Here is a 16540-nt window from a genome sequence, read left to right as displayed (position 1 = left end):
TATGACAAGTGTCAGTTAAGAGTTTCTTGTGGTGTCTGGTGTTCAGTTGGCCTTACAGGGGCCAACGGTAATGATGCAATGCTGGGGTGCTGATGCAAGAGTCCTGAAATTCCACATATGGAAAGCTCCTCTGAGGAGGAATTCCAGAAGAACTTGGAAGAATGTGTCTCTGTCATTAGGGTCAGATTTTGGAAGAAATTACAATATGTCATATCTCAACACTTTCAGGTCACCTCGCAACTTTAAAAAGTAGAATGATGACATTAAGATAATGACATTAAAATGCAGACTGAAGGAACATGCTACTTTGAGGAATAAAAAAAGTTTGCTATTTAAAGTGGCATTGGTATAATGTCAAAATAGATCAGTGGTCAGGTGGGTATACAAGCAGCTTTATTGGATCAGATTGTCCTATCCAACAACAGACCCCAACAGACCCTTCACATGTGTGCCATAGTGGTCGAATAAGTTTTCTTTTCTTTTTTTCTCTATATGTACTGTTTGCTTTCTCAAAAGTAAAAAAAACAACAACAACACTAAATTACAAAAAAGAAAGAAGAGAAAAAAAACACACCGGATGATTTTTATCTATGCTGTAATGGGCACAACAAGGATGAGAAAGTCGTATTTCTGCATTTTATATAAAGAAGGCCTCCAACAGTAGAGCTTCAAAAGGCATTGAAACAAGAGGAGCATACACGCATACTCATTTCTTCCTAAGCTCTCACTCTCACATATCAAATAGAAAGTACATGCGATCAGGATATTTTTCATTTGAGAATCCTGAAAAAATGATAAAGCAAAGTTACAATACAATTACATTTTATAATATATTTAAATAGAAAACAGTTATTTTAAATTATAATACTTCACATTGTTTTTATATATCGTTTTGTTTTTGATCTAACATCATCGATATAATTCAATAGCAACAATAGCATCAGACTCAAAATAAACAATACAAATATAAGAATAAAATAAACCTATTGACCCCCCTTTTTTTTCAATACATGTCCTATTCAATTCACTATTATAGCAAATACTGTCATTTAAAATATTTCGGGTTTGTCACTTCGGCACTCCTCCAATGGGGGTGGAAAAGGAACCACAGCTGCAGCACTGCAAGTAATGTGTGTGCAGACTGAGCAATGCCCTATTTTTCCATCTGATCCATTTTCTTGAAGTAACGCTTGGGTCATGTCCGGGTCTAAGCGGACTGGTAAACTGCACGCCTGCTCGACTCATCGCATTCCATTCCCTTATTCCAGACCTCCAGCTGCACTCCAGCCAATCGGATCTCAGTATGCAAATGGAGAGAGGGGAGCTTGTCATTTTGGAGCTGGAGTGCAGGGTGCGCGTGGAGCAGCTCGGTGCGCATGAAAATAACACATTAGTCTTTGGAAAAATAAATACGCTGATAAAAATCATTCAGCAGCAGTGGAATTTGGAATACAGCCAAACCCACAATGTTTTTGGGAATATGTGCCTCTCGCTGAGCAGAAGAGTTATTTCTGAGAACAATGAGTCACAACTTCATTCTCAGAGTGGCAAAAAAAAGAGCAAGGGGGAGAGGGGGAGAAGTTCTTGAACTGAAGATGGAGTTTGCAGATGTTTAGTGTTTACACTGTGTGATGCAATTAAAAATATGGTTCCCTCATGTGAAGCATCGATATCAGAGCTTCAGCCACAGCATGATCTGATCAGTTTTATTTATTTACATTTCTAAATATTTAGAGCTTTCTCTTCCAAGAGGAATGCATGAACTATTTTAACTCATCTGCACTGGATCTGACATGTTTGACCCAAATTTAAGGACATTGATGTGTGAATGTGGGGTTAAGATGCATTTTTACAGTCATATTGTCTCCAAATCAGCCAGTTCAAGCCAGTTCATATTCTCAAATTCAGATTCCAGCTGGCAGCTGTGAGAGATCAGAGATGGGTCAGGGTGGATAGTCATGAACTAACGCTCATTATGATCCGCTCAGCATGCATGATGAGGCAGACGCGTGAGAGAGGGGGGAGATCGAGGGTGATCGAGGGAGCCAGGCCTCTGCAGGTGTTCACAGGTGAGGGCTGATTTAGATTACAGGCATAGCGTCAAGTTCACAGCTGCAGTCTGAGACTTCTGTAAGCTTGCCACCAGACACAGACACCACCGTCCGACCCACCTCTAGAGATCAGGTCACACGGGTTTCTCACCAAAAGGTTTTCAAAGGAAGCCGGTTCTTGTGTGTACAACTCTTTCTGAATGCAGTAGTACTGATAAAGACAGTTCAGTAGAGTGAAGTCTGCGCGTGAGGTTTTATTGTAGTCCTTGCTCTCCTCCTGCTCCTTCACTCCCCCCTCTCTCTCTCTCTCTCTTTCCTTTCTTTCTTAGTCATTCTCTCACTTTCTTCTTCCTCCCATTCTAACTTTCCAAATACAAAAACTTTCTCTTTAGTCCCTTCCCCCTCTCGCTTTCCTCTGGTTTCTTAATTCCAGTTCCAGATTTTTCTTACGTTTCGCTGTCAGCCACAGAGCAAGAGAACCATGACCACAGGAGGCATTTGGGCTTCAGCCCCACCTCCAGACAGGAGCCTCTGAGGGCAACAGACCAGACGAGCTCTTCTAGAGGTGCAACGGCGGATGGCAAAAATGTTGACAAATTAGAACTGGATTTTCATGACTGCAGTGAAAAAGAAACTGCAACAGTGAGGCCAACTGTAACTTTCAGAGCAGAGGGTCGGAAAGGAAATGAGGACACAAGTGAACTAACGGGCTATCCTAAGGAGCAAGGAATCCCCATAACCAACCTCTATTTTCTGCTACTGTTGCACTTCGGGAGGGGAGGGGGTCTCCAGATGTGTTCCCCATCCCCCCTTCAAAGGGCTCCCCGCACTCTGTAATTTTGCCAGTCTAAATTGGCTCTCTCAAATGAGCCTGAGGCAAAACAGCCCTGGGCAGAGGAATATCCTGTATACAGACCAAAGAGCTGTGTTAGTTTAGTCTGTCTCTGTCGGACCACAGTGAGGAAAAGGAGAGGCTTTGTTTCTTTCAAAATATATTCTGTTTTAATATATTATTAAGAAGACTATTGAGAGTATAATTACACAAAACTATAAGTCAAATTTGTGAGACATTGTAACATTGTGAAACAAAGTCACAATTACTGACAAAGTCACACTGTGAGTGATGAAATCACAATAATGAGAAGCAAAAAGTCCCAATTGTGAAATATAGAGATATAGTCACATTTACGAAAAATAACATTGCAGGTATAAATTATCAATTACTAGAAATTGAAAAATATAAAATCACAATAATAAGAAAGTGTCACAATTGTAAGATATAAAGTCATGGCTACAAGAAATAGTCACATTTGTGAATCGCATTGTAAAATGTAGTCACAATAATTAGAAAGTCACATTTGGAAGATATAAAGTCACAACTACAAGAAATAGTCAAATTTGTGAGAAAGTCACATTGTGAGATGTGAGTAACAATAATGAGAAACAAAGTCACAATTGTAAAAGTGTGAGATATTAAGACAACTACAAGAAATGTGAGTCGCATTGTGAAATATAGACACACTATTGAGAGTCACAATGTGAAATAGAAAGTTGCAGAGAAATAAACGTGCAGTTGAGAAATATAAAGACGAAATGAGGAAAAGTTAAAACACAATTAGATTTTTTTTTACTCTGAAGCAGAAACGCGTTTTGTGGGAATTGTGATAGGAATTAAATACATTACCTTGCAGTTATATTAAAATACAATACTCTCATTAGCATCTTTGTTATCCCTGGAATTAAAAGTCATTATGTAATTAACATTATCAGCTGTGTCTTTGATCCTCAGTAGAGAGGGAGCCTGGGGAGACAATGGTGGAATTCTGAGTTAGGGACCTCAAGGTAAGCTGACGACATGTTCCTGCAAACACTGACACCCACCTGACATGTTTGTTCGGAGCCTGAGGGGTGAGACGGAGCTAAGAGTGGGTACACTACACATATGGCTTAGAATGTGGCTAAGAATATGTCTTTCCAAATGTGAAGAACAAGATATACTTGTTCTTACGAAAAGATTAGTAGTCAAAAGACACACTGGGCACAAACCAAGAGTGCCAAGGGAACCAAGGGAATGTGACTGTTCTCCTGCTGTTGGATCTTACAGCGGCGTTCGATACGGTTGACCATAATATTCTTATCTCCCGGCTTGAAACATGTGTGGGCATTTCTGGAAATGCCTTAAATTGGTTTAAGTCCTATCTCTTAAATAGACGATTCTCTGTTCGTATGGGCGATTTCACATCAGTTTCGACACCTTTATCATGTGGTCTTCCACAAGGGTCTGTTTTAGCACCACTTCTTTTTTCTTTTTATATGCTTCCTTTGGGCTCAATCTTGCGTAAATACAGAGTGTCATTCCACTGCTATGCAGACGATACACAGCTGTATATACCACTTAAGTCAAATGACTCCACTGCTATGGAAAGATTATTGGCATGTTTAAATGAAGTCAAGGCTTGGATGTCTACAAATTTCCTGAGCCTTAATGAATCGAAAACAGAATTGATTCATTTTGGTCCCTCTGACCTTGATAACAGAGTTGAAACCGAGCTGGGTCCTCTGATCCTGTTTAGGAAACATCATGTAAAAAAATCTGGGGATGATTTGTGATTGTGCACTTAAATTTGACAAGCAGATAAATGAAATCGTTAGAACGAGTTTTTTTTTAAATTGAGGATGATTTAAAAAATGAAGCCTTTTTTATCTCACAAAGATCTGGAAAAAATAATTCATGCATTTATCACCTCAAGATTAGACTATTGCAACTCGTTATATTATGGTGCCCAAAATAAAGTTCTAGATAGACTACAGATGGTCCAGAATGCGGCTGCAAGATTGTTGACAGGCACTCGCAAATTCGATCATATTACCGTACTCCGGTGTTAAAATCATTACATTGGTTGCCTGTCACTTTTAGGATTAATTTTAAAATTCTGCTATTTGTATTTAAATCTCTACATGGGTTAGCCCCATCTTATATTGCTGATCTAATCCAGGAACAAAAGTCAATGAGATCGCTACGATCACAATTTCAGAAACGTCTTGCTGTTCCGCGGTCAAAGATGAAGACTAGAGGGGATCACGCATTTGCGGTCGCAGCACCTAAATTATGGAACAGTTTATCTTTGTATAATAGGAACCTTCCTACACTCAGTCAGTTTAAAAGCCATCTGAAAATATATTTTTTTATGATAGCGTTCGATCAAGATAAGTGTGAAGGGTGCTAGTGTAATTTTTATTTTATTTTATTTTTTCTTATAAATATATGCTGTTGAATGTTTTTATTAAGTGTATACAACCTACTATTTGTTTTCTCTCTGTTCATTGTTTTACTGCTTGTACAGCACTATGGTCAACTGTGTTGTTTTATTCAGTGCTTTATAAATAAATTTGAATTTGAATTTGAAAGTGCAGTTCTGGAAATTCTTTCTCGTCTTACCCCAAGGGCTCTGCACCTCTGTAACGTAATGTGTTCCAGCTCAGATTTTCCTGTTTGATCAAGCTTTTGGCAGTAATTCAGGCCAACATCTGAGTCGCAATAACACTCTGATATTTGACCAAAGCTATAGATGAGTGTGCTAGATATAAATAAGACATTAATTTGACTTGCTTCCTACCACTGCTGGTCATTTTCTCAAGGAAGGTAAGAGATATTGAAATGTTCTGTCCATCATAGCAGCTCGCAATTTGCTTCTAATTAATCTGAGACAGACTCTTTGGAGGTTAAATCTAATAGATTTGAAGGGTTCACTGAACAGAGCAGTTGGTGGACACCTCTACAACATCCACAGTTCTGTTCTCTGCAGACCCTCATGAGAAAGACAGAGATAGTTAAAGATAGAGAGAGTGCCTGGAGAGCAGGAGGAGTCCTGGCATGTCAGTGAAATAAAACATCAGCTGTGGAATGAAGAAGAATTAATCTGGGGTAGTTTAGCACTTCAAAGCAGTTCAACATGTGAATCATTTTAAAATGACATTTTAAAATGACATCTGACTGTTCTCCAACCACAGGCAGTTATGTCAATAAGCACTAAAATATGTCTAGAATGTGGGTCTTCAGACTTTTTCAGGCCAAATACCCCATGGTACATTATATTTAAATTTTACTTAGTACGGTTTATTTTGAGAGATACGATGAAACATTTAAGAGAAACCTTACCTTATTAATTTAGAAGTAAACTTAACGTTGCATAATTTAGGTGAAATACTGCAACAAAAATTATATTGAAATTAAATATATCTAGATGATGTACTTGAAGAGTTCAGATGCAAAAGCCTCTAAGTGCCATTTGAAATTTTCTTCTAGAATGATCATTTTTATCAAGCTTGTATATTTAAGTTCAGTAATTTCACTCAAATTGCAATGAACTTAAATATACAAGCTTGATAAAAATGATCATTCTAGAAGAAAATTTCAAATGGCACTTAGAGGCTTTTGCATCTGAACTCTTCATTTTAGACTTTTGCAATAACAGGGCAGTACCAGGAGTGAGAACAGTCAGCGCCCACTCTTATCTGTGAAAAACTGCTTGTCTATAAGATACTTTATAAATGCTACACAACTATTCAAAGCATCTAGTAATTAAAAACAAAAAAAAACAAAAAACAAAACGATCTGGTTTGACAGGACCAAGGTTAACACACCTTTAAGGCTCAATACACTAACTGCTGATTTAGAATTTTGTGCGTGTGTGAATGTGTGCTCACGTAAGAACACACCTCAATGACCTCTATCCTCTCTATTTGTGTCCATCGTGTGAGTAGATTTAAAACCCAAGCCAAAGGTATGACAAAAAGGTATGACTTAACCTTTACTTAGCAATACATAATGACGGAATTGCGTCAGTTGGGACTGATCGTCTAAATACATTTTCCTGTGCATTACAGATAAGGGATGTGTGTCAAAACTATATGTGAGAATTACAGATATAGAGTGAATGAATTTAGATCAGGTGATGGATTAGTTCTCTAGATTCACACAGATTGGAAAAACTTAATTTCGGGGGCAGTCTGAGAGATGTGGGATAAATCATGTGGTTGCTATGATGAATCAAACTCCAAGATCATAGAGTTGAACTTCTGTGGCTGTATCACACCCAGAGAGTGTCATAATTCCTTCGTTCTTTACAGTCATCTTAATTGTAGCTTGCAGTCGTTGAGAGTTGTGTTGAGAGTAACTGTATCATCTTTATCTTTGGTATAGTCATTCTGAAGATTATGCAACCTCTTACATTCTTTCTTTTTTCTTATTTGGACGTGTTCCATCAGAAGCATCCAGTACATCTGAGAGGAAATTCTGAAGGAATGCATTGCCTTTCCTCCACTCATCCTATCCAGATGCTCCTCACCTGCCCCTACTCCAAACCCACATCCTTCCCCCCCAGACTCTTGCTAGTAGGTGTCCATCTATAATTCATTATTCAATCACATCGCAGTTAAAACAACATAGCTGGTATTGGATGCCAACTGAGTTCCCTGTCTTCAAAGGATACACATGAAATACATCAAATCAAATCCATCAGATATTACATAATGGTGTCCATGCTGCCAATCCTTTCAGGCTCAGAGTGTTCAAGACATACTAGCCAAGCAGAAACAACCTTTAGGACAGGTGAGACCAGCCAAACCTGTAGATTTCATCTCCAGTCTTCTTCAATAGCGTTTAGACATTCAAAAGAATGGACTTGAATCTGACTCATCTTCTTCTCTTCGGAACACAGAAAAAAGAGGGAAATCATCAGACCACCCTGGCTATTCAGGTTTCTGTTTTTTCATCAAGTGTGGGAAGTGAATGAACAGGTAAAAGACGTCAGACTGGTAGATGACTGTCTCATATAATGCAACAAATTTCCTCTCTGAAATTTTCGTATGCATTCGCTCATATTCATGTGGAATGACATACGCCCGTACCAAAGATTAACCAACACTAAGAGTAAACGAGAGAGATGAATTTCATTAACTATAAGTTTATTTCTGTATGTAGTTCTGTTGTTAAAATATCCGTGTCTTATTGCAGATTGTTTTGACTAGTGAGATCAAACACCTTTCATTCAACCAGCAGATGTGCGTTAATCGTTTTTTGTCAGACTCGTATTTCCAGATTAATAAATGTCTTCACTGATTAGTGTGAAAAAGACAGATCAGAGCCTCCTGTTCATGAGATTAACACTGTGAATCAATCTCTGTCATCAGAGCCATTCTCAGTTTACAAATATGGGCAAAAAAAAGCAATATAAACACAACAATATAAATCCACAGACAGAGACAGTGTCACATCAGCTCCCGTTACACTATAGAAGTACAGCAGATATATAATATAAAGTAATTGAAATAATTAAAGCCTGCGGTTTTTCTGTGCTGTTGTGGTTCACAGATCCTCTCTGTGATCTTATAGCTTTAACACACAGTAGAGTGAGACATGCTGATTTCCACCTTTCAGCACAAACCATGCAATTTCGCTAAAGTCGTGATTTAAATGGCCAGGCGTGCACACACACACACATTTTACTATCATTGTTTCCATTGACGTCTTCCATTGACGTCTATTTTTTATTATGTGCTAGTAATATTTTCTTTCCGCTATTCAAGACAACACAAATATATTTTCATTTTTACATTTTCATTAAAGCATTATTTTGCATGCTTGGTAGAGGAATAGTTCAAATTCTGTCATAATTCACTCTGCTAATCTTTCTGTTGTTCTAAACTCAAATGACTTCTATTGTTTCATTGAATACAAAATTAAAGGTGAACTAAGTAACTTTTTTACCTTAACCGAACAGCTTTGGAGTCATTGTAATGTTTATATTACTGATTTCGTGTTGAATGGTGGTCGTCTCGCACCCCCCTGGTGCCTGTGAGCCGCAAAACCACCCTTGCAACTTTGGGCCGGCGGGCCGCCGACCTCAGTGTTAGGAAGTATCGTGTGATATTAGGTCTCGCGAGGTAACGAATTGCTTTACGGTAAAAAACAGATATGATAAAATTCTGATAAAATGAGCATCAAACAGAAATAACCCGGCACCGTATACATGTGGTGTTCGAGGCGCACATACAATACAGACTGCCGACAGTTAAACAGGGTGCGCGCAGCTCTTAAAGGGGCCATACCTTATTTCCACTCGTTACAGCGTCCATCCTACTGAACAGGTACCGGTGTACAGGGGGAGGGGATCCGGCCGTGAGTGTGAGCCATCTCTGCGTGAGTGCTATTCACGACAGTACAAGTACTCCACAGCGACTCTAGGGGTCGCTGTTTGACAAAAACGGAATTCCTACTTAGTGCTGCTTTAAGCCTCCAACTCCAAGCTTCAAAAAGGATGCAAAAGGACCATAAAATATCTTAAATGTGGCTCAATAAAATTAGTGTACTATATACCAAGTCTTCTGAAGTCATGCGATAGGTTTGTGTGAGATAGAAAAAAAATTTAATTCAAAAGTTGACATATGCACTAGATCTCCTTAGTGTTCACAAGAGAAGTAGGAATGAACAAATCATTCTTTTGTGTCAGATCTTTTCAATTAATTGGTTCATTCAGTTCACAACTGGTCTACATAAATCGTCACTGGAGGGGACAATTGTCAATGAATAATGACTTAAATGTCTGTCTGTTGACACACATGACTTCAGGATATTTTATAGTGTATGACTTGTATGAACCACTTTTCTGATAATTATTTCTCCCTTTTTGAAGTTTGAAAGCTTCAGACACATTTATTGCACTGTTAGAAAGATAGTCATTCTAGTTTGCGGCAACAAAGGCAGGTCAAATTTTTTTTTTTTTTTTTTGGTAAACTATCACTTCAAGCAGTTTTCCTTGTGGGTACCCTTGGATGGTCCCCACTGTGTAAGTAATTTCAGGTTTTACAAATCTTATAGTGGGGATATTTGGTCCTCCCCCTCCCCCACACACATACAAATTCATACTGTGGAGGAATTCCAGGTTATAAATATCTCACATTCAACAGTGTAAGAACAACTCACTAACATTTATAAATATAATGGCAGAATGAATGAACAAAAACACGCAGGAGTCAGAAACCAGTTTGTGTAACCCAGGAGCAGGGAGAGCAGCTTCCTCTCGGAGGGCACAAGGCAGTCATTCAGTAAGCCTTCAAGGCCAATGTCTCTCTCTCTCTCTCTCTCTCTCTCTCTCTCTCTCTCTCTCTCTCTCTCTCTCTCTCTCTCTCTCTCTCTCTCTCTCTCTCTCTCTCTCTCTCTCTCTCTCTCTCTCTCTCTCTCTCTCTCTCTCTCTCTCTCACACACACCAAGGAGTAGAGTGGGGGACCATGGAGGGTCTGGAGAGGTCTTTCACAGACGTCTATTCACACACCCACACAGGGGCACAGTGGCATGCATACGCTCATGCACACATACACAGACAGCTATCAGGAGCTGTGAATGAGCCTTCTTCACTCACAAGCCTCTCTTTCTTTTCTCTATCATCACTCTCCCCTCAATCAGGTCCTTACAGAGCAAACTGGAGCACAGCTGTTACTCAATGAGGGACATCTGGATTGAATACTACCCGTTAAATACCCTCAACAACCAACAGACCAGTAGAAAAAAAAAACAGACAGACAGGCACTAAAGTAAAATCTTCATTAAAAACCCTAACACACAAATCCTTATAAGAAAAGACAGGTTTTCATTAGAGATTATGTCTATCGATCTATCTATCTATCTATCTATCTACACTGTAAAAAATGATCGTGATTTTAACGGTAAAACATTGTAAAAATGCTACAGTGAAAAACTGTTAATTGGTTAACAGAAAGTTTCCTTACTATATACGGTAAATAACTGTGATATATATAATGGTACATTTAATGTAATTTTGTAAAATACCGTTAAATTGACAGTTTTTGGAAGTGAATTGTAGTCATTGTATAATTTACAGTGAAAAAATGTAAATTGACATTCCCACAATTCCCTGCGTGACACTTCACATTTGATGTATTTTGTTTTTAAATAACTGTTTCTTAATAATTTTCTTAGTTTTTTTCTAATCAGTTATGTACATTAGGGTTTTATGTTACATTTAATGTTGTTAAATTAATGCTTATTGCATTTTTTAAATTTCAACATGTTACCATGATGGTGTTTAATGTTTGTGTGAATGACACTGTGCAGCTTCTGTATATTAGTATTAACTTTCTTGTGGAAGAGCTGCTTATGATGAGCTTTAGTTGACCATTTGACTCTCATCACTGCTGTGATTGTTGGCTGTCAGTGTATTACAATGGAAAAAAATAGATATTAATACTTCAAAAGGTCAGTAAATTAACATTATATCAGATAATGAAATACGGTTTATTGCTGTAAAATTATATACGGTTAAAAGTCTGTAAAACCTAAATTGTTGCTACCGTATTTTTAACAGGAAAACTCTGGTAACCACAGCTGCCAGGGTTTTCCTGTAAATTTAACGTTTTGTTTTTTTACAGTCTATCTATCTATCTATCTATCTATCTATCTATCTATCTATCTATCTATCTATCTATCTATCTATCTATCTATCTATCTATCTATCTATCTATCTATCTATCTGTCTGTCCTTCTGTTGATCTATAAGTCAATTTTGTCCATACAATGGAAGTCCATGGTCACCAAAACTGTTTGGTTACAACATTCTTCAAAATATCCTTTTTTTTGTTCCGCGGAAAAGAGACGGTCATACAGATTTGGAACGGCATGAGGGTGAGCAACTGGTGACAGAATTTTCATTTTTTAAGAATTATTCTTTTAAAATGGATTTAGATTAAATTTGTCAAACCGCAGGACACTGCCATGTCAGCTACCTCTGTCTATCTATCTGACCACTGCATCCACATTAAGGAGTTATGATACATTATATCATTTATCATTTATGCCAACCACTTTGTATTACAGAAAACAGCATTTAGGCTCAGGTAGGTCATAAGAGGCTGCAGACAGTATACATCTCCTGTCTGTATCCCAAAGAGGTCCTAAGATGATGCAGCTTCCCTTTTAATATAAAGGTCAAAACTGTTCCATCTCATCTGAGCCTCATAATAGTGACATTTGTGATGACTCTTTCCCTCTCTCTGGGAAGGGATTAAAAGGACCTAAGCATGAATGTGTCTCAGTCCTGTATTACCCACAGGAGTGTCTGAATCACTTTGGAAACTGCAGAAGTGTCCTGGGCTCCTAATGGATCATATGCTCATGGAACTGCTAGCTTCAAATGAAATGTATTAACAACCCAAACACGGCTTTTCAGATGACCTAATTAAAGGGACATGTTATGCAAAAATGAAAATACAGTCTTCATTTATCCACTCTCACCCCTTTAAACCCATATGACTTTCTTTCTTCCATGGAACACATTAGGAATAATGCACTGGTCGCTCTTTTTTTCAATGGATTGAATGGGGACCGGATCAGTCTTTGGCTCAAGGAGACATGGAATATAATGTATGAGCCAGAGAGACCACTTTTATAATACATTATATTTCCAATAGGCCTACATTGATCGACAATTTTCATTTTGGAACTCCACAGCCCAAGTCGTAATTCACTTTCAATAGGACTATTTAAAAATAAGTGGCTAGGATATTCTCAAAATAATTCACCATTAATGTTCCATGGAAAAAACAAAAGTCTCATTTGGAAAGAAATGATAACGAGGAGTACATTTTTGGGTGAAAAGTTCCTTCTGACTATAACTTCTGATGTCTTTACGTGGAGACAAGTTTTTCGTTGTGTAGTTTGTTACCTCATATAGCTTACATCCTTTACCTCACACATAGCATTAACTTAACTGCCAATATAGATGAAGTATATAGTATTGGTCTTTTGTTTTTCATTGGCATGGTTTGAGCATATATAGACACTTTTTTCTCACATTATTACTTTACTGTACCAGGTAAACCCGTCAGTTGTGCTTCTGATCTCCAAAGTAAAAGCAAATATACTGCAAAGTATTCTAAATTCACCGGCTGTGGCCGGACACGAGAAACAGGATGAAGCGATCCGTGGGCGTGATTTGATTAAACAGCATAATACGGTGTGTGGGCGTGGTTTGAATAGCCTAAATAAAACATTAACGAGACCTCCCCCACTACCCAAAGGACCGGTTGAAGTTGGAAAGTGACCCTATCTGTCTGCAGCTGGGCAAACTTCACAGCTTGAGAACTCCTGCTGTTGTTTATGTTTAATTTACAGCACAACATCCCAGACATGTGTGACAAATAAACACAGAAATAAACACACGTAATATGTAGCCTATATATATATATATATATATATATATATATATATATATATATATATATATATATATATATATATATATATACTGCTGATGTAAGGAATCATGTAATACAAGCATGAGGATATTTTTTAGCTATCTTAAGTATTATGCGCAAATATCAAATTACGAGGGTAGGAAAATATGCTATTATTAAAAATGATAAACATTCACAAGTTAAAACAGATTCTGCATTTCTCTCTCTCTGTCTGCTGCTGCTGCTAATGATGAAAGATGCGGAGTTTGACTTACCACATTGGATAAGAAATCGCTCTCATTCAGATCCTCTAGGTCCAACAGGTTGGAATTGGGAAAAAGTTTGTCCGACGCGAAGTTGTCCAATATGGTGTCCATATCGGCTGTGAATAAAAATAAAATAAAAAGCCTTGGAAAAAAATCTTAAAGGTGAGATTGGTTGCAAAATTGTTGAAATCCAATTAAAAAATTGCTATAATAGGCTGTGTTGCTTAAGCGACGTGCGCTCGTCTGCACTGTCAAGACGCCTTCATCCACTGAGCGTCTAGTCTGCCCATTTACACTTCTCTGGAAGTGTCGGATAAATTGGACGTGATTAAAGCGAAGAGGCCGTGTGTGGCTCTTCCAACTCTGTATCATTCATCTGCGTTGAGTCTCTGAGGGGTAACTAGACTGCTACATATTTAATGTTGTCCCCGCCCTACTCTCGCTCTTTGCGCCCAACGGTAACACCCACCTTTCACTTCGTTTAAAGCGACAGCGCATTGATTGTCGAGCGCTTCAGCCATTGACGCACATGACAGACTGAATACATGATTACAGCATACAGCCTTAGCTGTCCATTACCAAAACCTGAATTTTCACTTTCAAAACTAATAGTAAAATGTTTTCATGACCTAACAATAGGCTACCCTAAAAATCCTTACAAATAAAAAAGAAACTCATTTAGTCGTGTTGAATTCATGCAAGACCCTTGTCAGGTGGAGATTAAAACTGAGCTGATTACAGAAAGCCTAAATATGAATTTAACAATGAAAGTCGACACATGCAAATAGATCTAATAGACCTAACTGAATAGGTGCTTTTTATTTGTTAAATTCTTTAATCTTCAAATATATTGTCCGGACAAGCCTCATGTGAACTATATCATTTTAATAACTAGAGATGAAATTTAGCAACTGACATTAAAACCAAATCTTATAAAATACATGTAAAAAGAGAGCTATATGACCCATAGACCGTGTGACGTCCCCTGTCAGGTTATCTCTGGTACTGGATTGTAAAGTACAGAGGGTTTGTTTATAAAATTAGAACCATTAAGGCAGTTAGTATTGACCAGGCACCGATATTCTTCTGTGCATTCTTCACACAACCTTTTTTTTTTGCATTGTGAATGACAAATTATCTCTGTCTGATTGAATAACTTTCCAGTTATGTAACTGCAATACATCAATTCACTAGGGATAAGACGTGTACATGAGTGGAAGATGATGAAGATGATTCAGTGTCTAATTACATAGATTGATTCCAGTGAATTATTTCACTAAATTGTCTGCTTGCTCTTCTCTTTCCGATTATTTACTCTTGTCTATGGAGTGCTAAGAGTCAATTCAAGTGGTGAGAAATTATTTCAGATCAAGAGTGCTGGGTTCACACAAGAGTTTATAAGGATGAAACCTAACACTGAGAAATTCTTTCCTCATTGGCAGAGCTCTCTCACCAGTAACTTTACCTCAGGTACTGTTACAGCTCTCTTTCCTGCTTTTTCTCCGTCTTTCTCTTTCTGCCCTAGTTTTATAGAAACCTGCTCTTCAATAATGGAATTTCTATTTCCAGTGAAAGGTGTCATTTTTCAATTCACATCCTACCTTCTACAGATTACATATGATTACAAAATGATTTTGTGTTATGTAACTCCAGTTGTTTTTCAAACAAATGAAGGTGGAGATATCAATGATTATTATGAATGGTTGTAATGGTTGATTTTACATGTGAACCTCACGTACCAAGTCGAGGATAACTCAAGGATACAATGGTGATAGGGTTCTCTCAGCAAGTATGTAATTTACAGGTTTCCCTTTCCTGGGATTGTCATTTTCTTTGCAGTCCAGTGGCTTACAAATTATATTGGTGGCGGTCAAAAGAAAAATTTATGACTGTGAATTATCAAAGATGCATATAAGTTAGAAATCAGGATAATATGTGACAGTCAGCTAAGTCATAAATAGTTTTAAAGGTAATTTAATTTAGAAAGTAATAATATAAAATACAGGCACTAAAAAGTCATCAATAGGATATGACACAAACAGACAATGTTACTGACACCAATGATCAGTCAACATCTCGGTCCATATGACTAAAATCTCCTGACTGATACCAAACACACACATCAATACTGTTTTGGTAATTTTGAAAATTATTCAGGAGAAAGTTACTCTATATCGTGATTCACACAGAAATCTGCAGTGGAAGAGTCACACATGTGATCACGGACCAAAAACCTGCACACTGTGGAAATAGAATGATCCTCTAAACGTGCATGTGATGCAGGTGAAACAGTGATATTTTGAACTAAACTGCATCCTCTTATTTCCACAGATTAAGAATCTCTCTGACGTCAAACAGCCTGTAAACACTGGAGAGTTCGCTCTCTCTCTTTGTAGTTGTCGTGGTAACCCTCACACCTGGTCAGCTCTCCTGTCCGTATGGTTTTTATGGTCATGTGAAGCTTCCGTCCTCCTCCTGTGCAATAAACACACACACACACACACACACACACACATCCCATAAACAGTATGTGGAAGGTGACATGCTGGAAAAACACCATAAAGCAAAGCAACCATGAGGTTTCACTTTATTTACTGCCCTGTGTCTCCACATGGTCTGCAAAATCCAACCCCCATCCTCATCCCCACACATACCTCTCCGATCAGCAGCTTTTCAGTCATGCTGTGATACTCGCTGTATAGAATACTATTAAATATACTATGAAATATTGAACATGTTCAACTGCCCAAAACAAGCACAGACCAGTGGCAACAAACGCTGACAGGTTGTTTTCTTTTCTATTTTCACTAGTGTAAAAGTGTACTTCTCGCTATCTCAGCTGAAAAGGATAGTTTACTCAAATTGACACACCAAAAAAAAAACCTTTCATTCCAAGCCTCTTCCTCAGTGGAACACAAAACAAGATTCTTTTTTTAAATGTCCATGCAATGAAAGTCATTAGAGTATAAGTTT

General features: G+C 37.9%; 1 protein-coding gene across 2 annotated transcripts in view; it reads right to left on the bottom strand.

Annotated features, from left to right (window-relative positions):
• The window catches only part of creb3l1 (cAMP responsive element binding protein 3-like 1), a 34804-nt gene extending 20845 nt beyond the window's left edge, over window positions 1–13959 (bottom strand). The window contains exon 1 of one of the 2 annotated variants that reach the window (XM_056244626.1): window positions 13577–13959. In XM_056244626.1, the coding sequence (XP_056100601.1) occupies window positions 13577–13678 (102 nt within the window). In that variant the 5' untranslated portion in view covers window positions 13679–13959. The remainder of the gene's footprint in view (window positions 1–13576) is intronic. The other variant, XM_056244625.1, reaches the window with a different exon arrangement.
• Between the last annotated feature and the right edge of the window lie 2581 nt (window positions 13960–16540).

The sequence above is a fragment of the Rhinichthys klamathensis genome, unplaced genomic scaffold (assembly GCF_029890125.1).
Source record: "Rhinichthys klamathensis goyatoka isolate OS25496 unplaced genomic scaffold, OSU_Roscu_1.1 h1tg001024l_1, whole genome shotgun sequence".
Lineage (NCBI taxonomy): Eukaryota > Metazoa > Chordata > Actinopteri > Cypriniformes > Leuciscidae > Rhinichthys > Rhinichthys klamathensis.
This window is presented reverse-complemented; position numbering and strand designations above follow the sequence as displayed.